General features: G+C 44.5%; 1 protein-coding gene across 2 annotated transcripts in view; it reads left to right on the top strand.

Moving 5' to 3' along the window:
• LOC140396191 (ankyrin repeat and SOCS box protein 15-like) overlaps window positions 1-24,977 on the top strand; it is a 60,945-nt gene that overhangs the window by 1,545 nt on the left and 34,423 nt on the right. The window contains exons 2-7 of one of the 2 annotated variants that reach the window (XM_072484462.1): window positions 7,632-7,773; window positions 9,167-9,219; window positions 9,381-9,512; window positions 11,582-11,740; window positions 17,729-17,974; window positions 20,191-20,362. In XM_072484462.1, the coding sequence (XP_072340563.1) occupies window positions 7,664-7,773; window positions 9,167-9,219; window positions 9,381-9,512; window positions 11,582-11,740; window positions 17,729-17,974; window positions 20,191-20,362 (872 nt within the window). In that variant the 5' untranslated portion in view covers window positions 7,632-7,663. Of the gene's footprint in view, window positions 1-7,631; window positions 7,774-9,166; window positions 9,220-9,380; window positions 9,513-11,581; window positions 11,741-17,728; window positions 17,975-20,190; window positions 20,363-24,977 lie in introns of those variants that run through there. The other variant, XM_072484463.1, reaches the window with a different exon arrangement.

The raw sequence follows: 24,977 nt of genomic DNA, 5'->3' as shown, positions 1-24,977 counted from the left end.
TATTTAAAGAACTTGGCATGTTCACCGAATTATTTTGAATCAGAGATTCATTTATTTGATAACGCAGAGAAGGTTAGCAGTCCTAAAACTCAATCCCACTGCGTCCAGTTGACATAGATACAAATAGAATCACCATGCCAGCAGAAACATCACACAGCATGTTCTCTAAAAGAACTACATGTAGTTGGGGTGGCGCAGTGGTTAGCACTGCTTCCTACGGTGCTGAGGACCCGGGTTTGGTCCCGGGTCACTGTCTGTGGAGTTTCCACATTCTTCCCGTGTCTGCATGGGTTTTACCCCCACAACACAAAGATGTGCAGGTTAAGTGGATTAGCCACACTAAATTGACCCTTAATTGGAAGAAAATAATAATTGAGTACTCTAAAAAAAATTTTTTTAAAGAACTACAAGTAGTTAATAAAAACTGCACCTACTTTTAACATTTGGCCCAGTTCGGTCTATCACCCGTAGTTCATTTTCAGTTTTGGTTGCCTTTGGACTGTTGACGTGATTCTAACCAATCTTAAAAACTAGATCCATATCACAAAAAACTCCCCTTCATCTCTGTCATCGGATATTTCACTTTGGAGGAAATGTTAATGAGCCTGACTTTTCTAATTAGGCAGTTTCCTTTTGCAAATACTTAAGTCTCATAATGATAGTGATGCATAGCGTTAGTATCCCAAAGGATTTGTTACTCATAATATTTGCTTTATTAGGGTATTTGTTTATTGATTACTTGTTTATGTTAAAAATCTCTTAAATAAAAGCCTTCATCTTTATACTTCATGCACTGTGTAAAGCCAAAACAAATCTTAGAAAATAATCTACTCAAAATAACATACTACTCAAAATGACAATTAACTATCACAACTTGACACTATATTTTAGATTTATGCTAAGAACCAGAGGTGTAGCAGAATTGCTTCCCTACTCCCGCTGCATGTTGTTGGAATTGAAAAGTTTGTGTGAGTGCACCACCAAGATAGTGACACAAAAATATTGCACTTTAAAAAAACTTTAATGCGACAAAATGAGGTTTTAAAATTTAGCTAAAATGTAACGGTCGTGCAAATGGGATAATTACAGCAATATTGGTGAGACTGCAGTTGAAATTCATGCTGGCTAAGTTAACACAAAAGAAAATGGAGATTGGTTGTCTTCACAGTGAAATTCCACCATTCACTATCACCTGTGAAACTAACAGCAACTTCCGGCATCCGTACATATGCACATAAGCACAGAAATCTAGAAGCTGCTGTCAGTGCTTCCCTGTAGGGTGTGCTGTTGAAGTCTCCATAGACATCTTTAGAAGTAATTTAACTGACAAATACTTCTCCTTTTATGTTGCAATATTGCTATTTTTAAAAATTTGTTTAAGCTATGCCTTAGTGATGAGACATACCGGGCGCGATTCTCCACTCCCACGCCGGTTGGGAGAATTGCCTGGGCCGCCAAAATTTCTGGGGACGCCGGTCCGACGCGCGATTCTCCCAAGCGGTGGGAACGGCCCGGTCGAGTTTCACGGGCTGGAGAATCGCCGGAGATACCGAAAATGGCGATTCTCCGGCACCCCCGCTATTCTGAGGCCCGGATGGGCCGAGCGGCCAGGCCAAAACGGCGGGTTCCCCCGGCGCCGTCCACACCTGGTCGCTGCAGTCGTGGGCGGTGCGTGAACGCTGGGGGGGGGGGGGGCGGCCTGTGGGGGGGTGAGGGGGTATCCTGCACCGGGCTTCACCTGGAATGTGGGGTGGCCCGCAATCGGTGCCCACCGATCGTCGGGCCGTCCTCTCTGAAGGAGGACCTCCTTCCTTCCGCGGCCCCGCAAGATCCGTCCCCCATCTTCTTGCGGGGCGGACTTAGAGAGGACGGCAACCACGCATGCGCGGGTTGGCGCCGGCCAACCCTCGCATGCGTGGATGACGTCCGTTATGCGGCGCCGGCCATGTCATCTATGCGGCGCCGCTTTTACGCGGGCGACAAGGCCTGGCGCGTGTAGATGACGCGGCCCCGATACAGGCCCATTGTCGGGGCCTCTATCGGTCGGGACCGGGGCCGTTCCGCGCCGTCGTGAACCTTGACGTCGTTCACGACGGCGTGGCCACTTCGGCGTGGGAGTGGAGAATCCCGCCCTCCATGTCTCAACTTTTGCTAAATGACTTCTCTGGTCCTGGAAAACCGATCCCATATTTGTCGAATGGCAAATTTCTTTATTATAATAATTCCAAAGTTTCTTAATTCAATTTTTAAAAAGTTTATTAATGATATTTCAGTTACAAACCAATCTTTATTTTACTCACTAATATGTATTTGAAATATGCAAGAAAATCAGTACATTTTAATTCTTGACCTGTCCATGAGAGTCCTTCAGTTTGATTGGCTGCTTGCATTGTCTGGTGGGCTCACTGTTTCTGGTTGCCGGGAGATTCCATTTACTTGGCACCCAATTAAATTTAAGATCAAGAAAGGTGAAATCCATGCCACAGATATCTTCGTCGCAGGTTTCTTCAAGGCAAGCAACAAGTGCCATTGCTTTGCCACTGACTGAAAACTCTGGGTTGATGTTTAGTCAGTTGTAAATAATGATATTAAAGATAAACAAAAAGACAATTCAAAAATAAAATTAAGAAATCCAGTGTTGCGATAGAAAAAGAGACACCAATAAAACATTTGACTGTAAGTTTGCTGGCAACGCCTTGAATAAGATTAATGTTTCTTCAAATAGAGCACAGTAGCGCAAGTGTTAGTCCTTTTGAAAAGGACTGGGTTGCTGAAGTCTGAGAACAATGATTATTAAATAATTACTTCATAATCCTCTCTACCCAAGAGTAGAGAAAATCAGAATTCGGGGGGGGGGGGGGTGGCGATTCTCTGGGGCCATTAGGCCCAGGTGAGAATCGTGATGGCCTGCTGAATCAGATGAGAGGGCCAAAACGGGATTTTCACCGGGCATCAAACCCATTACGAGTCTCCTAGTCTGCTCCTCCAGCACCGATCAGGCTCTTGCCCAGAGCATGCTAATTCCCATTTACATTCATTTTAATGTAATTATCGGGCAGGAAGCCCAAATCATCTGGCCTGGCATGTTCCGACCCCCAGCTGGGAGTCCCGCGGGCATGAAGTAGTGCAGGTCCTGACAAGCGAGGACCTGGTGCCTTGGACTCTGACGGGGTGAGTATTCTCCCTACGCTTGCCTCCAGGGTGCTGAGGGGGGTCATTCATGGAAGGTGGGAACTGGGGGAGTCTTGGGCTGGGCTGGTGGGTCTCAAGTTGAGAGTCTTTCCCTTAATGGAGATCATATGGCACGTCTTCCTTCTAGCTTTCAAAATCATTAAACTCTTTCAGCGTGTCAAGTTAGAGTTTAAAGTGTACTCTCTGGTGTGTGGGAACGCTTTGAGGTCTCTCCCAGCATGTCAAGTTCAAAGATGAAATTAAATGAAATGAAAATCGCTTATAGTCACAAGTAGGCTTCAAATGAAGTTACTGTGAATAGCCCCTAGTCGCCACATTCCAGCGCATGTTCGGGGAGGCTGGTACGGGAATTGAACCATGCTGCTGGCCTGCCTAGGTCTGCTTTCAAAGCCAGTGATTTAGCCCTGTGCTAAACAGCCCCTGTTAAGATCTGTCAGAAGAAGGTAAACATCTTCCCTTTGATGTGTTGGAAGCTTTTATACTCTCTCCCAGCATGTAAATATAAATGATCTGTCAGAAGAATGTGAATGTCTTTCTTTTAGGGTGGTGCAGTGGTTAGCACTGCTGCCTCATAGTGCCAAGGACCTGGTTCGGTCCTGGTCCCAGGTCACTGTCCATGTGGAGTTTGCACATTCTCCCCATGTCTGCGTGGGTCTCCCCACCACAACCCAAATATGTGCAGGGTAGGATTGGCCATGCTAAATTGCCCCTTAATTGGAAATAAAAATGAATTGGGCACTTTTCATTTTAAAAAAAAAGTTTTTTTTAGTATGTTGGAAACCTTGAAGTGCTTTTTTTCACCATCAATTTAACTCCCCTTATATTTTTGAAGCTTGTGGGCATACTTAGAAGCCTAAAAGCTTTGACCTGCATTGTTTCTATTCAATTTCATGGTCCATTGCCTTTTGCAAGTCTCTTGATTGACAGGCAGGCTATTTCAAAGGAGGAATTAGCATTGTTTTTAACGCCCTTTAGGAGTCCATTAACTCTCAAGTGTTTCCTCTTTTGAGCAGGTATTGTTTCATAGATTATCATAGAATTTACATTGCAGAAGGAGGCCATTCAGCCCATCGAGTCTGCACCAGCTCTTGGAAAGAGCACCCTACCCAAGGTCAACACCTCCACCCTATCCCCATAACCCAGTAATCCCACCCAACACTAAGGGCAATTTTGGACACTAAGGGCAATTTATCATGGCCAATCCACCTAACCTGCACATCTTTGGACTGTGGGATGAAACCAGAGCACCCGGAGGAAACCCACGCACACACGGGGAGGATGTGCAGACTCCGCACAGACAGTGACCCAAGCTGGAATCGAGCCTGGGACTCTGGAGCTGTGAAGCAATTGTGCTATCCACAATGCTACCGTGCTGCCCACCATAGTTTTTTAAAGAGTCCTCTTTTTGATTGGTGAAGTGTCTGTGCCCATATGTTACTGTTCTCTTAACCCACAGTTTTATCTATCACATTCTACCAAAAAAAATCCTTTGAGCCACAGCTTTATTAATACAAAACATGTAGGGATAGCACAAGAAAACTGGATGCTGATTCTAAGATGGAGAAGGCATGGTCAAAAACATGATTTGAGTAGGTTTAAGTATGGCTTTTAAAGGGGAGAGGTACATAGAACATAGAACAATACAGCGCAGTACAGGCCCTTCGGCCCACGATGTTGCACCGAAACAAAAGCCATCTAACCTACACTATGCCATTATCATCCATATGTTTATCCAATAAACTTTTAAATGCCCTCAATGTTGGCGAGTTCACTACTGTAGCAGGTAGGGCATTCCACGGCCTCACTACTCTTTGCGTAAAGAACCTACCTCTGACCTCTGTCCTATATCTATTACCCCTCAGTTTAAAGTTATGTCCCCTCGTGCCAGCCATATCCATCCGCGGAAGAAGGCTCTCACTGTCCACCCTATCCAACCCCCTGATCATTTTGTATGCCTCTATTAAGTCTCCTCTTAACCTTCTTCTCTCCAACGAAAACAACCTCAAGTCCATCAGCCTTTCCTCATAAGATTTTCCCTCCATACCAGGCAACATCCTGGTAAATCTCCTCTGCACCCGCTCCAAAGCCTCCACTTCCTTCCTATAATGCGGTGACCAGAACTGTACGCAATACTCCAAATGCGGCCGTACCAGAGTTCTGTACAGCTGCAACATGACCTCCCGACTCCGGAACTCAATCCCTCTACCAATAAAGGCCAACACTCCATAGGCCTTCTTCACAACCCTATCAACCTGGGTGGCAACTTTCAGGGATCTATGTACATGGACACCTAGATCCCTCTGCTCATCCACACTTTCAAGAACTTTACCATTAGCCAAATATTCCGCATTCCTGTTATTCCTTCCAAAGTGAATCACCTCACACTTCTCTACATTAAACTCCATTTGCCACCTCTCAGCCCAGCTCTGCAGCTTATCTATATCCCTCTGTAACCTGCTACATCCTTCCACACTATCGACAACACCACCGACTTTAGTATCGTCTGCAAATTTACTCACCCACCCTTCTGCGCCTTCCTCTAGGTCATTGATAAAAATGACAAACAGCAACGGCCCCAGAACAGATCCTTGTGGTACTCCACTTGTGACTGTACTCCATTCTGAACATATCCCATCAACCACCACCCTCTGTCTTCTTTCAGCTAGCCAATTTCTGATCCACATCTCTAAATCACCCTCAATCCCCAGCCTCCGTATTTTTTGCAATAGCCTACCGTGGGGAACCTTATCAAACGCTTTGCTGAAATCCATATACACCACATCAACTGCTCTACCCTCGTCTACCTGTTCAGTCACCTTCTCAAAGAAGGTGAGAAGGTTGGCTGTATGTTTTATTGAAGAAATTCCAAACCATGGGATCAAGGCAGACATAGGCACAGTGATGGGGTAAAGGGATGAGATTGCACAAGAGGCCGTGTGAAAGGAATGGGGAGGTTTCTAAAGGTTGAAGATTAATCTGGGAGGAGAATGGCATCAGTGGCAAGGCTACATTGTTTGTGGCCGATAGTGATGATTGTTTTGGCATTACTGATGTTTATCTGAAGTTTCATGTGGGAATAGTTATGGCTCATCCAAGACTGGGTGTTGGACAAGCAGTCTGAGTATATGGGGACAGTGGAGGGATTGAAGTAGATAGTAAAGGGATAGAACTAGTTATTGTCAGAATATATTTGGTATTGACCCCAAATGGTGTCAGCGAATGCAGTATTTAGATAAGGAAGAGAAGGGGCCAAGGATAGATTCTTGGGGCGCTCCAAAGGTAAATGGTGAAACTTGATGGAACATGGTATCATGCAAGTGAAAGCCCCACTAAACTGGGTAACACTGGAGAGGCATTGAAGAAGATAATTTGGTTTTCCATGTTAAAGATTACTCGAGGGAGGGGGGGTATAATGACCCATGATCACAATCACAGAGGCTGCAATTTTTGATTTAGTTTGTGCCTTTTCAGTAGTGTGATAGAGGCAGAAATCCCAATGGAGAGATTCATTTGAGGAGTTGTGAAAAATCTGGACATGGATTTGGGAGGTGCCAGTATGTTCAAGAATTTTGGAGAAATACTGGAAATTGGAGACAAGATAGTTTGCAAGAACTAAGGGAGGGTGGATTTTCCAAGGAATTGGTTATGATAGCATTTTTTAACATAGGAGAGGGGGAGCAATATCTGTGTTAAACAACTTATAATATCAGCTTCGGGAGAGGAACTAGGTGGTCAGCAGTTTAGCAGAAATAGAGTCAAGGGAATTGAGGCAGGGATGGGTGGTAGATCACAAGATAGTAGGGAAATAGGAACAAGATTAAAAATAGATTTGGAGCTTGGTGGGACAAGCAGCAGCTTGTCACAGGAGAAGGGTTTTGTTGGAGAGGAACAAGCAGAAGGGTGAATGAATAGATTGTCTTAAAATTAGTGACAAAGTAGTCCTTCAGCTCTTTGCACCTTTGGAGGGGACTGGGACAGGGTTTATTACTTAAAATATCCATCCGCCAAAAACCTCGTCATATAACTATTTAATCAATTTATTAATCATGTTCCCTAAGTCTTGTCCAATTGATACTTGTTATCTATTTATTTTAATTTCTACAATGTGCTTTGGAATATATTAAATGGGTATTGTTGCTGTAAGAAAGGACATATAAAACTTTTTAAAGTGAACATAAGATTTAAATCAAAGCAGACATAGTTACAAAGAACATTTGGGAGAGAAATTTGCTGCAAAAGTGGGCTAAGTTTATTTTTAACAAGTACAGGCTTACATAAGCCATTTGGTCTCTTGTTGCTAAAAGCTCTAATTCTAAATGGCCATATATAATGTCAGGGAACGTTTCACTTGAATTCTAGCCTCATAACTCATTGCCAGGCATCAATTAACTGATTCATAAGTTGACCATTACCCTCTTCTTTTATCCCTTCCCTGGTAGATCCTAGTGTAGATTGTTCAATTCGCAAGATAATGGATGAAAACACTGATTCAGTCAACGACCAACTGACACAGTATGCAGTCCAGCTGAGTATTGAAGAGAGCATCGAAGCCAATAACTCAGCATCTCAGTATAATGAAAGGTAATTGATGCAGAGCAGAATGTGACAAATGATACATCACCCTGACTCCATTTTTCTCTCTCCAGGTACCATGCTCTAAGAGGGTGTTAGCGACCATGAACTTCCATATGTTGGTTCATGGTTATGCTTGAAAATGTGCTGCAGTAGTCTGCCATTGTCTTCCGCATGTGGCTGGACAAGATTCTCTTCTGCTCTTACCACCTGCCGCAGACATACATTGGCAGGATTTGGAAGTCGATAGTCAACCTGTTTGGCCATGTTCCACAGCCATTAAGTCTTGGAGTGGAACATGAACCCTGAGCTTCTGGCTCAGAGACAGGGACACAACCCACAACGCTGCATTTCTTTCACCTTAAAAAATAGAAAGCAGGGTGTAAAGGTAAGAGATAGTTATCCAGACTGGAGGAAAGCAGTGCTCCACAAGAGTAAATACCGGGTCCACTCTTATTCCTAATTTACATTAATGATTTAGATTTAGCAATAAGGCACTCAATATCAAAAGTTGCAGTTATTAATATCAAACTTGGGGTGTAGCAAACACTGAGGAAGAATGCAGCATGATACCAGAAGACATGAGAAAATTTGCAGATTGAGCACCGAACTGTCCAATGGAACTTCAACACAGACCTGTGAGCAGGTGCACTTTGGTTGAAGAAACTTAAACTTTGGAAAATTAACCAAAAACCTGGATGGGGTAGAAGACCAAAGGGATCTATGGATACGGGTGAAGCAATTATGGAAACGGGCCAGCAAATGCTAACAAAGTGCTAGGATTTGTAGAATTCAAAATAAGTGAAATTGTGTTAAAAGTGTATAGCGTCATGGTCAGGTAGTACTACAAAATACTGGTCTCCATACCATAAAAAAGGCCATTGAAGCACTTGAGAAAGTGCAAAGCAAATGACTTGAGTTGTACCAGAACTGAGAAAATAAAGATCTTAGGAAGGATTGAATACGTTGGTGCATTTTTCTTTAGAAAAGAGAAAGCTGAGAGGAAACAGGTGGAGATGCTAAAAATATTCATGTGTTGAACAGGGGGGATAGGGAGCATATAGGGGAGTTCAAAACTAGAGACCATAAATACAAGATAGTTATTAATAATTCTAAAGCTCTTTTACACATAGGTTTGAATATGGAACTGACTAGTGAGGCAAATGGCTTAAGAAATGGTTTTCTAAGGAAGCCAGACAGGTACACGAGAGAAAAGAGGGGTAGAAATATATGCTGAAAGGCGAAGATGAGGCAGGTGGAATGGGAGGAGACTTGAATAGAATATTATCACCAGCAGAGACTATTTGGGCTGAATGGCCTGTTTCTCTCTTGTAAATACGCTGTAACCATTTTCATCAATCGAGAATAGGGACCTCACTCACCTTGTGCCATTTTTTTGTAGATTTTTGTCACCCAGCCAAGAAAACAGACAAATAGTGGAATCGATCAGGCAAGGTACAGTTTCTGGCCCATACGCCATATGATTTGTAGTATTGTAGACCTAAACAATATGAACATCTGAATAAGGAGCAGTAGTGGGCCATTCGGCCCCTTGAGCCTGCTGCATCATTCAATGAGATCATGACAGCAAACGCTTTGTTATTAATGTTTCCTAGGTGAAGTCTTCGCTCTACAACAGTTGATTGAACATAAATTTGCTTTTGATGAAGCAGATGAGAAGGGATGGTTTCCACTGCACGAAGCTGCTGTCCAGCCCATTCAACAAGTGCTTGAAATTGTACTGGACTGTGAGTTGACATTAGCTGCAAGGCTGTAATGTGGTAGAAAATTATCAATATCTATCCATTGAAATAAAATGCAATTCTCACCACACTCCCCCAGTCCACCACAACAATTTCTTGAAGGCATTGAATCTGATTCCATGGATAGCGATCATCCTTCAGTGCTTCATCCACTTGGCCATTATTGATCTGTGGCCCTTGGCAGCAAGTGACAAAAGTGTATCAAGCTATGGAGACCATTATAGCTTGGCTAATACCAAATGCAATAGATGCCCACACACCCTCACTTCAAACAAAAGATGCTCGGTAAGAGTGTGGAGTAGAATTTGCATCAGTTTTTTTCTAAGGGAAGGGTGGCAATGCTGCCTCTCAGTGCCGAGGACCCTGGTTCGCTCCTGGCTCCGGGTCACTGTCCATGTTTGCATATTCTCCCTGTGGCTGCTTGGGTCTCATCCTCCCTATCCCAAAGATGTGAAAGTTAGGTGGATTGGCCATGCTAAGTTGCCCCTTAATTAGGAAGAAAAAAATGATTTTCCAAGGGACGTTGAGGCCAATCACAATTCCAACATCAAGTCCAAAGCATCGACACAGACTATTCAGCTCAACTGGTCTGTTGCGCCAATGTCTAAGATTCATGAGCAAAAAAAAAGGAAAAAAATAATTAAATAAAAAAGATTCACATGAGCCTCCTCCCATACCTCTTCATCTAACCCAATAAGCAGAACCTCCTATCCCTTTCGCCCTCATATCTGCATATCTGGCTTCACTTTAATCTGTGGTATTCACCTCAACTATTCATAATAGATTAAAAGCTGCCCTGATTGCAATGAAGTCAATCAGCGTGAGAAAGGATTGAATTTGGGATGCCCCTGTGTGGCTCAGGGATCATATGCTACCTAACAACATTTTAATTGAAATATGACATTTTCCAATTATTATGATCCCAGACCAGACCCCAACAGTGACTAGGATGCTGGACCAAGACCCCCAAATTTTAATTTATTTGTAAGACTATGCGGAAAGAATGATTCGCTTCAGGAGTAATTGCATGAAATAAATAGAGCTTTGGTATTCTCAAAAAAAACTTTATAATGAATACAATATTAAACTTTTTAACTTCACATCCGAAAAGAACAACTTACAATTACCCCATAACATTACTACACAATTTCCCATTAAACAACAAGAAAATAAACATACAGGTCTCAATCTATATTAAAATCAGCAGGGCATAGAGTAATACTTACTTTATAAAACAGATTTGGCTCCTATTAGAACCCCTTCAGACTGAATATCTCCACAAATCTGGTTCGCCTGGAGTGTTTCAGCTTCTTCCTTGTCCCCAGACAAGCTGCTCTGCTTTACATGATATTATTCATTTATAACTACCCTACTGTGACAGAATTGTGGACTCACTGTCAGACAGATCAGAATTCAGCTCCTCTCCCAAAGCCCTCTCCAAAAATGAACTGCCTTTCTGCATTCCTTGGCTCCACCCGGCAATTACCTCATCTCTCCAAACTGAAAAACAAATGAACTGTGCAGGCTGCAAAGCACATTAACTCCCCGGGGACTTCTCTAGTCAAACCACATTCCTTTGGTCAATTTCACCATCTGGTTCCTAGAAGTTCCAGGCCTTTACAAAACAAAATCCTTTTTTAAAAACATGACCACTGCAGTCAAACACACTATAATTCCTGGTGTTTAACCCTTAAATTATCCCAATATTTGGAAGCCAATATTCCTAAAGTCCTCCATTTGTCACACAATCAATTTGGATATTATTATTTTGCACCTCTATTTGCATATTTCTATAACTGTCACCTCATCAATTTGCTGTGGGTATCATAAATGCTGCGGTGCCTTTTTCACTGGTATCACATAGAGGTTAAAGCCACTGCCAAATCACAGTAGTCGAGTCTGTTCTTCTGTCAATATTATTTTATGGTACATTGGTTCCAACTCTCTCAAACCGATATGAGTCTATACTCATAATTTGTGGAAATTATGTTTGGTTAAAAGGGCAGTTCGGTATATAAATGTATCCATTTAATTTTATAAATTGTTAATTGTAGCATCTTATAAAACAATTTGGCATCAGAGAACTGAAGATGGGGATACGCCGCTTACTTTGGCTGCTACAGCTGGGATATTAGGCAACGTGCAAGCTCTTTTGGAGAAACGGATCTGTCCCAATGTCACTAACAACAGGGGAGAAACACCACTGCTGATTGGTAAGTCATTTTTTTCCCCCCTCTTGAATATTAGTTTGCTTTTTCCCATCCCCTACTCTCCTGGCATCTTGCTGGGATATGGATTAAATGCTAGGAGAGGGGCACTTCGAACTCAGACTTGATTGTGTTCTCATTTAACATGCACTCATGTGCACTGCTAGCTGGGCAGTCGGTCTGATTTACCTCTTGATTAAAGCTGACCAGAATACCAACCAGAATTCATATCTGCAAATTGGGAGGCAAACAACACAGTCATTTTATCCTTTATTTGAAGTGGAAACTCCATAGAAAAAGTGCAAATGGTCATTTACATTATTTCAGCAGAATTCCCTGTTAATCTTCTGTCAAAATTAGATTATGAAAAGACCCATGAAATTCCAGGTGGAAGCAGGAAGCCAGCATTTCCTAAATATTTTCATTGAGACTAAGTAGGTTAACGAAGAGCCCAGGGATCCAATTGACCCAGGACTTTGTGAGCACTGTATAAAGCAGGTTTGACACGACGCTGGGTTCATACTCAATGTGGGGGCTGGTTTAGCACAGTGGGCTAAGACAGCTGGCTTGTAATGCAGAACAAGACCAGCAGCGCGGGTTCAATTCCCGTTCCAGCCTCCCCGAACAGGCGCCGGAATGTGGCGACTAAGGACTTTTCAGAGTAACTTCATTGAAGCCGACTTGTGACAATAAGCAATTATTATTATTATGTGATGTCAAGCCACAATAACCTGAGATGACTCCTTTCTGTAGATTAGACTCTGGCACTTAAAACACACTGCCAGTATGGACCTGCAGTCACTTCACACCAGTGTTGAACACTCCTGCGTGAAAAATGTATTTAATAATAATAATCTTTATTGTTGTCACAAGTAGGCTTACATTAACACTGCAATGAAGTTACTGTGAAAAGTCCCTAGTTGCCACATTCCGGCACCTGTTCGGGTACACAGAGAGAGAATTCAGATTGTCCAATTCACCTAACAGCACATCTTTCGGGACTTGTGGGAGGAAACCAGAGCACCCGGAGCACACCCACACAGACACGGGGAGAACATGCAGATTCCACACAGACATTGATCAAGCCGGGAATCGAACCTAGGACCCTGGCGCTGTAATAACCACTGTACTACCGTGACACCCATTTTAATCAAAATAAGTTACGTTTAACAATCCATGTCAGTACAGATCATGATTGTTAACAGGACACTGGCATCTTATCATGTGTGATAACATTCACCCAAGAAAAATGTCAAATGGATCATTATTTTGGCTTCAGTAAGCGTTAATTTGAGGTTGATTACAAATCAAATTCTCTGTCCCAGGCATATATATACCAAAATAATACCATTAGCAACTGATCTGCCTGAAATTTGTTCCATCTGCTGTGCCATTTGAAATCTCATGGGATTTAATGCAGCTGCTAGCGTTTGAACAGGGACACTGTTCTAAACACGCAGTGTTGCATTACTGCACCTGTCTAGAACATGATATTGAAAAACTTTGGTTGAGGGATTGTAAACTATTGACATATTGTTTTTTTTATTTTATTTTTTTCCAATTAACATGGCCAATGCACCTATCCTGCACATCTTTGGGTTTTGGGGGTGAGATCCACACAGTAATGGGGAGAATGTGCAAACTCCACATTCCACAGTGACCCGGGGAGGGGATCGAACCCTGGTCTTCGGCGCCATGAGGCACCCCTGACTATTGACATATTGTGAATACGGTCTAGACTATGACAACTGTAAAAGGCTTTCCAATTGCAAACAATAACAGTGTGAAGGATAGCATTAATTTTCCTGCCCTATTCTGAAATCTAGCACAATTATGACAAAAGTGTAGTTATAAGGGTTAACTTTAGTGGGGAGTTTTCAGCATGGTTTGGATTCTGGGAAAGCCTGTTTGGAAGACTTATGTCTTAAACCTTTGGGAAAGGAATAATTTGCAGTGTAAATTCACGTGTGCTTTAGATGCCATTGCTTAAAGTTTTGCATTTGATTTTGTTTTTTATTTTCATATTAGTTTTAAAACAAATTCAATGGAAATGGTTAGATAAAGTGACGCAATCACACCGCACACATTTTCTGTGTAGAAATAGTTTTGTCAGATATTTCAGCTTGCAACCTATCGTCATCAAATGGTTATGATCAGCTTTCTGTCTCTTTGTTTTTCTTTAAGGTAAAGTGCTGATGATATCATAGAGGATAGTGGAAAGCCATTTAGTGGACCATAAGACATTAAATCCATTGAGGGAATTCGGTACATAATACGATGTAAATGTGAAGCTCAAATATAATTGAAAATACGATTGAATCAGAAATTACACATCTCAACTAATTCCTTGAAAACCTTTTTTTTCCAATGCGCTGGTCTCTTCTATCGTGTAGGAAGTGTTCAGGTCCTGTGTTCCTGTGACAAATCTTTGATGCTGAGCCTGAAAGTCTTTGCTCAGTGACTGAACTGGGCATGTTACCATCCCTCCTCACCAACAGGTTACAGCAGAATAAAATGTTATTCATGGAATCTATTTTTGAGACCTTGCATGGTCGACATAAAATATGGATCACAACTTATGGATTCATGATTCATGTAACTATTGATTGGAACAGGTTTTGCAGAGAGTTTAGGGAATTAGAAAACCTCTTCTTTCAGAATTAGTCTCCTCTACCTGGTGAAAAGGAGCCTTGAACGACAAAAGTCATTCCTTTTACTCAGCTGTTGTAATTCATAACCCTTCACACTTCCTAAAACTTTGTATTTGCACTGGAGTCACCATGATAAGTAGTCGAGATCACTAAAGTGAATTTGTAAATCACCCAATAGAGGGCGATCTGATGCTGTATTTTTTTATGTTTCAATCTCAAGCCTGTGTTTGTGGATATCACAGCCCCATTTAAATTAAAGCAGTCATAGCTAAGTAAGGAGTAGAGTATCTCATTGTCTCAGAAAGTAGTTCTTTTTAAAAAAAATTAATTTAGAGTACCCAATTCTTTTTTCCAATTAAGCGCAACTTATCATGGCCAATTGACCTACCCTGCACATCTTTGGGTTGTGGGGTGAGACCCACATGCACACAGGGAAAATGTGCAAACTCTACACGGGCAGTGACTTGGGGCTAGGATTGAACCCGGGTCCTTGGTGCCGTGAGGCAGCAGTGCTAACCACTGTCCAGAAGGTTATTCGTTGGCAAACCCTCAATACAGAGGAAGATTGTTTCTCAGTACAATATTTAAGTATTAAGATTTGCCATGTCTGTGAACATTTAAGCAATTTAGAGCAACAGACTGCAAAGCTAGATACCACATGAAAAGCAAATTGCCGGTACTTCAGCTTTACCTCATCAATAACCATCAATGGAATAATTCTAGCGAGAATGCAGACTACTTTGGATATCTATTTCATAAAGTAAAAAATGCAACACTGTAAAGCATAGAATCTCAATGTGGAACTGAGGGCCTGGCTTGGTTATGTTCAGACTTGTACTAAAAGTAACTGGGATATATATATGATTATTCCACGTCACATCTTAACATCCCCTTCGCCAAAGTGTTTCAGGCACAGTTAAGTGATGTCAAAGTACTCAACCAGAATATTTCGGATTGGGATGAGTATTCACTGGTCCTTTAAAGACCGTGCTCATGGACAGTGTGCTTTTCAAGCCTATGGGCTGAATTCTCTGCTTCGCAATCGTGGTGAATCATGTGAAATTTAAAATCGAGATTTGCGCCCGGTGCCGATTCCAACGATATGCTCCAAACCCTTGCTGGAGGCCAAATCGAAGTTTCTGCCCTGCTGGCCCATCCATGCAAAACTGTCATTTGCATGGATTTCAGTATCATCTACGGCTTGGACACTCCGTGCTTCACCCCTCTGCAATGCTTCGCCTCTCTTAAGCAGAAGTGCAAGTATTTACAAGTGGGGTCTGGGTGTCATGACCGTGGAAGGGTAGTGGGAGGCTAAAAAAAAGACTGAAAAACTCGCAAAGATTGTTGGGCTTGTTTGGGGGTGGGATTGGGGCAGTAGTGGAGAGCAACCTGGTGCCACTCGGGATTGGCGTGGCCTGGCTCAGACCATCATTCCTGCAGTCTGTCTTTTAAACGCACCCCTTTGGTGCTACTTTCAGACTGCTCACACTGCTGAGTGCTGCCTGTGCTATTTGAATGCTCAGAAAGCCTCTGACAAACCTTCATACCCTATAGCTGTATCATCAAGGGGATGGGCATGGCCAAGCTCAATCAAGGCCCACCAGATGTTGGCACACCTCAGAAGCGCTGCCCCACTGTAGAGGAAGCAGAGGATCATCAGAGCGCACCCCAACCAGAGGACACCTGCTCAGTGGCCTTTGGAGCCCTCCCTGGTTCTCTACCCCTCTCAAGGCAGAGGCCTCACCAGTGACCCACACCCCTCTGGATCACCAGCTGCGTCCTGGTCAGACTGGAAGTACTGACTACCTCTGCCACCACTTCCCAGGCGGTGTTCAGGAGGGCAGGCTTGAGACTGCAGCCCACGCTGGAGAAGAGGGTGTCCCTCTGCTCCTCACTGGCATGGAGCTGTGGGTTCACCTCAGACTCCCGACCTCAGGGGGCAGGTCTTCTTTGAGCCATCTTTGAGGCTGCAGTGGTAAGTGGAGCGCTTAAAAATAGCTCCAGCTGCTGGACTCTTTAGCGCTAACTCCGGCCCCAAAGATTAGAACACCGTTGGGCTGGGAATTTCTCGGAATTTGCATTGGAAAAATGCTGGACCATTTGCATGTCTAGATTCGCTTCCTGAATTGCGCCCCCAACGGGAACGTGAATTGCACTCTATTCAGTCCCGGCATCAACACCTAGGTTTCCCAAACGGAGGATCCTGACCTATATGAAAAATTATTGAAGGGAGGACTGCGATAAACATAAATAATGGCCTCAATCTTGACTGGGGCAGATTTTGTGAAGGAGGTGGGTATGAGCTTTGGTTCGGATGCACACTGTGCAATTTTAACATCACAGCATTTCTCTTTATTTCCAGCACATGCCCCGCCCAAAAGCCAGCCTGATTCACAGCCTTGGCTCCCTATTGAATGGGGAGTGTCTGGAGGAGGCCACTGACCAAGAGGAAGTAGAGAAACTACAGCTGAGTTAGTGGGAGAATGGTGTGGGGAGTGGGAGGGGTGGTCAGTGACCTTGCAACAGGGGAAGGTCTCATCGTGGGGTGTTATTGGTCAAAGGGAGCCCGGCTGAGTGATGTTCAGGAAAAGTGGTAAGCTTGGTGAGCTGGAAAGAAGTAATCCTGCTTCACTTGGCCCACAAGGCAGTCCTACTCTCCCTTCAGCTCCTGGTTTCCAGATGCACTAGAAAACCAGACGACCAGGGTTAAACTCAGACAATAGGTTAAATTAGAGTCATGCTTAATTCCAATATTTGATTGACCAAACCATTTTGTGAGAGCAGGTTGGTAGTCCTCTCGCCATCCCTACCTCAGTTAAAATCTCATGAGATTCGCATAAAATGTTTGCTCTTCACCTGACCCAAACCAGCCTATGTTTTGAGGGCAAGTGTTCCTCCCAGTGTCACTGAGCGTGTTGGAGGGTTTTGGCCTTTATTGGCATCACGGTGGCACAGTGGTTAGCACTTCTGCCTACGGCGCGAGGACCCGGGTTCGATCCCAGGTGTGGAGTTTGCACATTCTCCCCATGTGTGCATGGGTTTCACCCTCACAGCCCAAAGATGTGCAGAGTAGATGGATCGGCCATGCTAAATTGCCCCTTAATTGGAAAAAAATAATTGGGTACTCTAAATTTTTTTTCATGCGGCTTGGCCTTCAATTACGGTCGTTAACCTCAGGCTTTGCTGTCACTGTCTCTTATCTCATCAAGTCTCTTGAAGTGTGATGTGACCTTGCACTATCTGTTCATCCATTTAGAATCCTCTACATACTTATTCAGTTTCAATTTGTGTTTCAAAGAAAAGTTTACATTTCTTGTGTTTCTGTCTGCTGTTTATTTCTCAGCTGTGAAGAAGTATTCCCTCGAGATGGTATCAGTGCTGCTGCAACATGGGGCGCTTATAAACCGGCCCTGTGTTAGGAGGTGGACAGCAATGCATGAGGCAGCCAAACAAGGGCATGATGACATGGTGGCACTGCTGCTGAGGAACAATGGCAGCGTTAATCAGAAGGATGGGTACGGAGTAACTCCTGTTGCCATTGCTGCTGCATTTGGACACTGCAGCATATTGGAGCATCTAATTCATAAAGGTACCATAAGGAAAAGTCATTTGAATTAATCTGGCCGACAGAAGAACGTAAGGAACAGGAGTTGGCCATTCATACCCTTGTGCTTGCACACGGCCATTCAATAAGATCATGGAGGAAAGAGTAAGGCCCATTAGGAACCAAGAGAGAAATATGTGGGTGCAACCAGAGGACATTGGTAGGGTGTTGAACGAATACTTCACATCTGTCCTCACCCAAGAGAATGAGGAGGTTGATATGGAACTCAGGGAGAGACACTGTGAGGTTCTTGAGCAAATTGCTGTAGGGAGTGACATGGTATTGGAGATGTTGGTGGGCTTAAAAGTGAACAGATCTTCACGTCTGTATGAATTGTGTCCCAGTTGCTGTGGGAGGCGAGGGAGGAGATTGCAGGGGCTCTGACTCAAATTTATAATTCCTCTCTGCCCACGAGGGAGGTGCCAGAGGACTGGAGAACAGCTAACGTGGTCTAACTAGTTAAGAAAGGTTGTAGAGATAAGCCAGGGAACTACAGATCGTGAGTCTCACGTCAGTGGTGGGGAAACTTTTGGAGAAAATTCTGAAGAGGAGAATCTGTCTCCACTTGGAGAGGCACAGTTTGATCAAGAATAGTTAGTGCGGCTTTGTCAGAGGAAGGTCATGCCTAACAAATTTGTTGAACTTTTTGAGCATGTGACCAGGTGCGTAGATGAGGGTAGTGCAGTTGATGTAGTTTACATGGATTTCAGCAAAGCTTTGACAAGGTCCCACATACGAGACTTCTAAAGAAGGGAAACAGAGATACAGGGTAACTTGATAAGGTAGATTCAAAATTTGCTTAGCTATAAGACACAGCAGATAATGACAGACGGCTGCTTTAGTGACTGGAAGCCAGTGACCAATGACGTACCGCATGGATCTGTGCTGATTTATATAAATGACATGGATGACTATATTTGGGGGGTGGGGGGTAGGATCAGCAAATTTTCAGATGTTACAAAGATTGGCCAGATGGTTGACAGTGATGTTGAGTGTCTTGGGCTACAGGAAGATATAGGTAAGGTAAAGTCATCATTGTCCCAGAAGAGCATAGGCTGCTTTCCCCTTGAGGGGGAGAGCTGACTGGTGGTGATTTAACCTGAGGATCACCACACCTCAGGTGAGAGACAAGGTTGAGAAGGCAGTACGTTCATGAATATCCTCAACCTGTACGAGAATTGGACCTGCGCTGATGGCCTCGCTCTGCATCACGAACCAGCTATCTGGCCAACTCAGCTAAACCGGCCCCCGAAAGAGACGGGATGGCCAGCTGGACACAAAAGTGGCAGATGGAATTTAACCCAGAAAAGTGAGAGGTGATACACTTTGGAAGGAGTAATTTGACAAGGATGTATTCAATGAATGACCTGTCACTGGGAAGTCCCGAGGAACAAAGGAACCTTGGCGTGTTTGTCCATAGATCTCTGAAAGCAGAGGGCAGGTTAATAGAGTGTGAAAAAAGAATATGGGATAGAATATGGCATAGACTTGGGTTGTTTACAATGGAGCAGAGAAGACTGAGGGGCGACCTGATCGAGGTGTACAAGATTATGAAGGGCATGGACAGGGTGGGTAAGGAGCAGCTGTTGCCCTTAGTTGAAGGGTCAGTTATGAGGGGACACAGTTCAAGGTCAGGGGCAGGGGGTTTAGGGGGGGATTTGATGAAAACTTTTTTACCCAGAGGTTGGAGACGGTCTGGAAGGCACTGCCTGGGAGAGTGATAGAGGCAGGTTGCCTTGCAACCTTTAAAACGTACCTGGATGAGCACCTGGCACATCATAACATTCAAGGCTTTGGGCAAGTGCTGCCAAATGTGATTAGGTAGGCCGAAGGGCCTCTTCTATATTGTATTATTCTGTGATATTCTACCTCAACCCCACTTTCCCACTCTCTTAATTGCCATATAGTTTGTATAAATCCCTGTCTTAACTATGCCCTCTGGTGTAGAGAAAGTCAAAATCCATAAACTTCTGAATGAAGAAATGCCCCTTCACCTCAGTCCTAAATGGTTGACCCTTACCCTGAAACCAAGACCCTCCAGCCAGAAGAAACAACCTTTCAGCATCTACCCGGTTGAGCTCACTCAGGGTTTCAATGAAACCACCTCTCATTCTTCTAAACACCAGAGAATATAGGCTCGGCAGCTTTTTAACAAGTGTGACTTGCTTATTTCAACATGGAGTGCCTTATTTTGTCTTCAGGAGGTGATGTGCATGCTCAAGCAGACGATGGCGCCTCTGTACTGTTTGAAGCAGCCGAAGGTGGGAATCCAGATTGTATCACCGCCCTGCTAGAGTATGGAGCCAATCCCAATGAACCAGACAACTCAGGCCACCTACCAATCCACAGAGCGGCACAGGGGGGACATTACTTGTGAGTAATAGAGCAACTCATTAAAGCAGCATGCACTGAAAACAAGCTTTGGCTTTGCCGGTTATCAGTTATTATGAAGACTTTGCGGGTCTTAGCTCTGATGGCTCAGTAGCTAGGTGTACAGGTGAGGAAGATTCCAGGTTTGGTATGTGCTGGGTGAATTGGGTAGAGGCCCAGTTTGGCCACTTCTCACTTAGGTTAAGGAACACAACGTCTCACTCTTGGTCACTAACTAATCGCTCCTGCTGCAAATGCGTTTGTCAGGTCAAGTCAGTGTGGAGCTGGACTTGATGGCCTATAGCCAAGTAGCTTGTTAAAACTCACCATCAAAGCTCACGCATGGTGACTGGTCACTGGGCAAAGTACCATAAGAAAGACAACAAGACAGACTGCAGCTAGGTGACACCACTCAGCAGAGGTGAATGGGGAGAAACTGGCAAAGAGCAGCTCAATACATATTTTAGTGAGCAAAGTGAACAATAATTTTTTTTAAATAAATTCAGAATACCCAATTTCTCCAATTAAGGCGCAATTTAGCATGGCCAATCCACCTAACGTGCACATCTTTGGGTTATGGGGGTGAAACCCATGCAGACATGGGGAGAATGTGCAAACTCCACACGGACAGTGACCTTGGACCGGCATCGAACCTGGGACCTCGGCGCCGCAGTCCCTGTGCTAACCACTGCGCCACATGCCGCCCTGTGAACAAGAATCTTAATTGTATCACTGATAAGTAAAGTGTCCGTAGAAATTGTTTGTTCAATAAAAACAATTTCACATTAGTGATAGGAAAACATATTATCCAATTTCTTGGATTAAATCATTTATCTTACTCCATTAATACCTGAAGAAACTGCTTTTGTTTTGATCTAAAGATGAGCCAGAGTCAGCTTGCATCCTTTTTGAGGCAATAATATCGTATTACATTCTAATGCTTTTCAGAGCATTTCTCTAATTATGTTGAGAAACCAGGATAAAACAATTTGCTGAACCCTTATCTTTGTATAAAAAAAAACATACGTTGTTTGGTTGTTTGTTCACTTTGAATCGAAGTGAAGAATCAAGCTAATTTGATCACCAGATTGTATCGGACACTGTGAGTCCTTTAGCAGAAGGCTGCTCAGCAGGTCAGGAGCTTGTCACACTGGATGCTATGAACTAAGAACAGCCAAGGACTTGAGAGTGGAGGTCAGCATGTACATCTATCACTAATCTTTTGAGAATTAATAATCACGAGTGACAAACATCTATTTATATTTACATTTTACAGTGCATTACATGTTTCACATCACAAAGGAAATTGAGCAACAGAAGGTTTAGAATTTTTCACTCCAGTCGCTTTGGGATAATTTTAAGCAAACCCACTGGGCATAAACCCACGGGATTGTGTTGGATGCTGGTTTTATATCTCATACAGTATTGATTCGTTGACTTTAACAGAGAGTAAAATCAAACAGCATTCCGCTCAATCCCCTTAGTTTCCTGACCGGTGTGTTCGGTTAAAATTGCTTCCAGAGTCTTTGACAATAAAAGAATGATGTTTTGAGCCAGGAATTGATGGTTGTGGGCTCCCGCACTCACTGATCAATGGATCGCAATGAGTTTGGAGATCTGTCATTAATCCTTTGCTCATCCCACTGTGTGAAGCATCACAGAACTTGAGAGAGGATCAGGCAAAGTTGGCACATTAGTCTTACTCATAGCTTATCAACATCAATGATACCGACTTGTGTTATAATCCTGGACCAGACCCCTCCCCATCCGCCCAAGTATTTGGTGTGATCTGGTTAGGCACCAGTAACCTGTTTAAAATAGATAAAGTTTGAGGTCCAGGACACTTGTTCAGAGAATAAAGCTCCAGGATTTCCGTGGGTTTTGAACAAACAAAATAAACTATACAAGGCCAGAAAGATAAACCAATTTAAAATACCTTATACTCTAACATTCGGGATTAATATGGGTTATATTTGATTAAACAGACAAATTCTGGTCGAACACACTACACTGCACAATAAATGGCAGAGGCAAACAAAACCGAACAGGTTTCTCAGTAACTCGCCGAGATGTCAGTAAACACTGAGCCAACCAATCTCATTGAAACTCTGAATTCTCCACCTAGCGATGCCGCAAACGTGAACTGCGAACGGACGGCGAATCAGGCCTCCAGCCAAAATTGAGGTCCACCCCGGTGCTAATTCGGGTGCTATGCTCCAGTCCCTCCATGGCAGTGAAACCCGCGCCGTTGGGAACATGCAAAACTGGCATTTGCATGCATCTACATGCGATTAGGGGGTTGGACACAGTATGCTCCGCCCCTTTCACGATGCTCCTCCGCTCCTCTCAGACGGTCATCTCGCGGGTGTGATTACTACAAGTAGTTACAAACGTGGACTGGGCGCCATGGCTGCGGAGGGAGAGCGGGAGGCAAAAAAACACTGAAAATCCATTGAATATTGACTGGCTTGCTGGGGTTTGGCTGTCTGGGCCAGGGACAGTAACGAGTAGTGACTTGGTGCCGTCTGTGGACTTGGGGTATACCCCTCGGGATTGGGGTGGCCTGGCTCAGACCCCCATTGCTGCAGTCTGTACTTTAAATGCACCCCTTTGGTGCTTCTTACAGGCTCCTGGCTGCTGCCTGTGTCCTTTAGGATTCTCGTCATCTGGGAGACCACCCAGGCTGCTCCTCTGGACACCCTCATACCCCAGTGGCATCATCATCCATCCAAGCTCAATCAAGAGCCAGCCAGATTTTGGCATTCCTCAGAAGCGCTGCCCCATTGCAGAGGAAGCAGGGGATCAATGCAGCTCACCCCAACCAGAGGACACCTGCACCACGGCCTATGGAACCCTCACTGGTTCTCTGCCCCTCTCAGGGCAGAGGAATCATCAGTAACCCCAATCCCTCGGATCATCAGCTGTCATCTCCTGGTGAGGCTGGCAGCACTGCCACCACCTCCCAGGCAGTTTCAGGATGGCAGGGTTGGGTCTGTGGCTCACGCTGGAGAAGAGGGTGCCCCTCCACTCCTCACTAACATGGAGCTGTGGGTCCACCTCACCTCCCAACCTCAGGGGGCAGATCTTCTCTGAGCTATCTTGGTGGCTGCAGTGAGCGTGTGGTAAGTGGAGCATTTAAAAACAGCTCGAGTTGTCAGGCTGTTTGACGCTAACTCCAAACTCAGCAGTTAGATCGCCTACTGGGCTGGGAATTGCTTGAAATTTGCACCAGCAGACTGCCGGTCCATTAGCATGTCCTGAATTGCTCCATAAATAGCGCCGCCAACAGGAACGCAAACTGCACTTCCGCTTGTGACCATGGAGCGATTGGTCACATAAAGGGCTGTTCCTGTTCAAAGTCACAGAAAAGGGCTCTTTTTACCCAGATCCGGGTGGAATTTTGATGAAAAGGCATAGGTGAATGTTAGAGGAGTAGTTTGCCCCTTGAATGGGACATCTTCTGATCACCGGACCCGGCAGAAAACAGTGAGAGGTTTGGCTTGCAAGTTGAAACAGTCTTGTGCTTCACAGACAGTCTCTTCCAGCATGCAGGCAGGGGAGGGTCAAGCTGTAAGGCCCCAGATACAGGAACTGATGACTTTTATCAAGGAGGAATTCCATAAACAGAGGAAAGAAATGCATGAAGATCATGCAAAGGCCATTGCAGAAGCTGTGGCACCCCTGAAGAGTACTTTGGAGCGGATGGAGAGGTGTTTGGAGGTGCAGGGGTCACAGATTTGGGCGATTGAAGGAGTGATCTCGGACCACAGCGATCGTGTGGTGGCTCTGGAGGCGGAGGTGGGGCCTTTGTAAAACGCTGAGGGCAAAGGTGGAGGAGCAGGAGAATGCCTCGAGAAGGCAGAACCTGCGAATAGTGGGCCTGCCTGAAGGAGTGGAAGGTGTGAGTGCCACGAGGTACGTCTCAGGGATGTTGGCGGGACTGGTGGCAGAAGGGGTGCTAGATAAGGCACCTGAAGTGGACCGAGCGCATAGGTCTCTGAGGCAAAAGCCTAGAGTTGGGGAGCCGCCGTGGGCGGTGATCGTGAGACTCCATGAATTTGTGGAGAAAGAGAAAATTCTATGGTGGACCAGGGAGAAGCGTAGCTGCGACGGGGAGAGAAATAACGTCCAGATTTATCAGGACATCCGAGCCGAGTTAGCAAAACGGCGGGCAGGTTTCAACAAGGCCAAGGCGGTGCTGTACCGGCGGCAGATCAGGTTTGGGGTGCTCTACCCGGTGAAATTATGGGTGATGTTCGGAGGCCGGGAGTATTATTTTGAGACCCCGGAAGCGGCCGAAGACTTCATTAAGGAGCATAAACTGGGGGAGAACTGAGTGGACAATGCTTGGGAACCGGGGTGCTGGCACTATGTAATGGTCGGGAGCATGTGTGAAGTGGGTGTAGGGATTGGGGGATTTACACCTTTTTTTGTGGGGGGGGTGTGTTCTGTTCAATGTTGAGATTGTAAGGAGTTGTAGGGGTGAAAGGTTTATGTGGGGATGGATGTTCCCATCCCCCCTCCTGTTTTATGGGACTGACATCTGTCTAACATCTGTTTGTTTGCTTTTGGAGAAGGCTACCTGGAGTTCAGGCGAAGTCCTTGTTTGGGTGGGGGA

This window comes from Scyliorhinus torazame, chromosome 19 (genome assembly GCF_047496885.1).
Source record: "Scyliorhinus torazame isolate Kashiwa2021f chromosome 19, sScyTor2.1, whole genome shotgun sequence".
NCBI lineage: Eukaryota > Metazoa > Chordata > Chondrichthyes > Carcharhiniformes > Scyliorhinidae > Scyliorhinus > Scyliorhinus torazame.
This window is presented reverse-complemented; position numbering and strand designations above follow the sequence as displayed.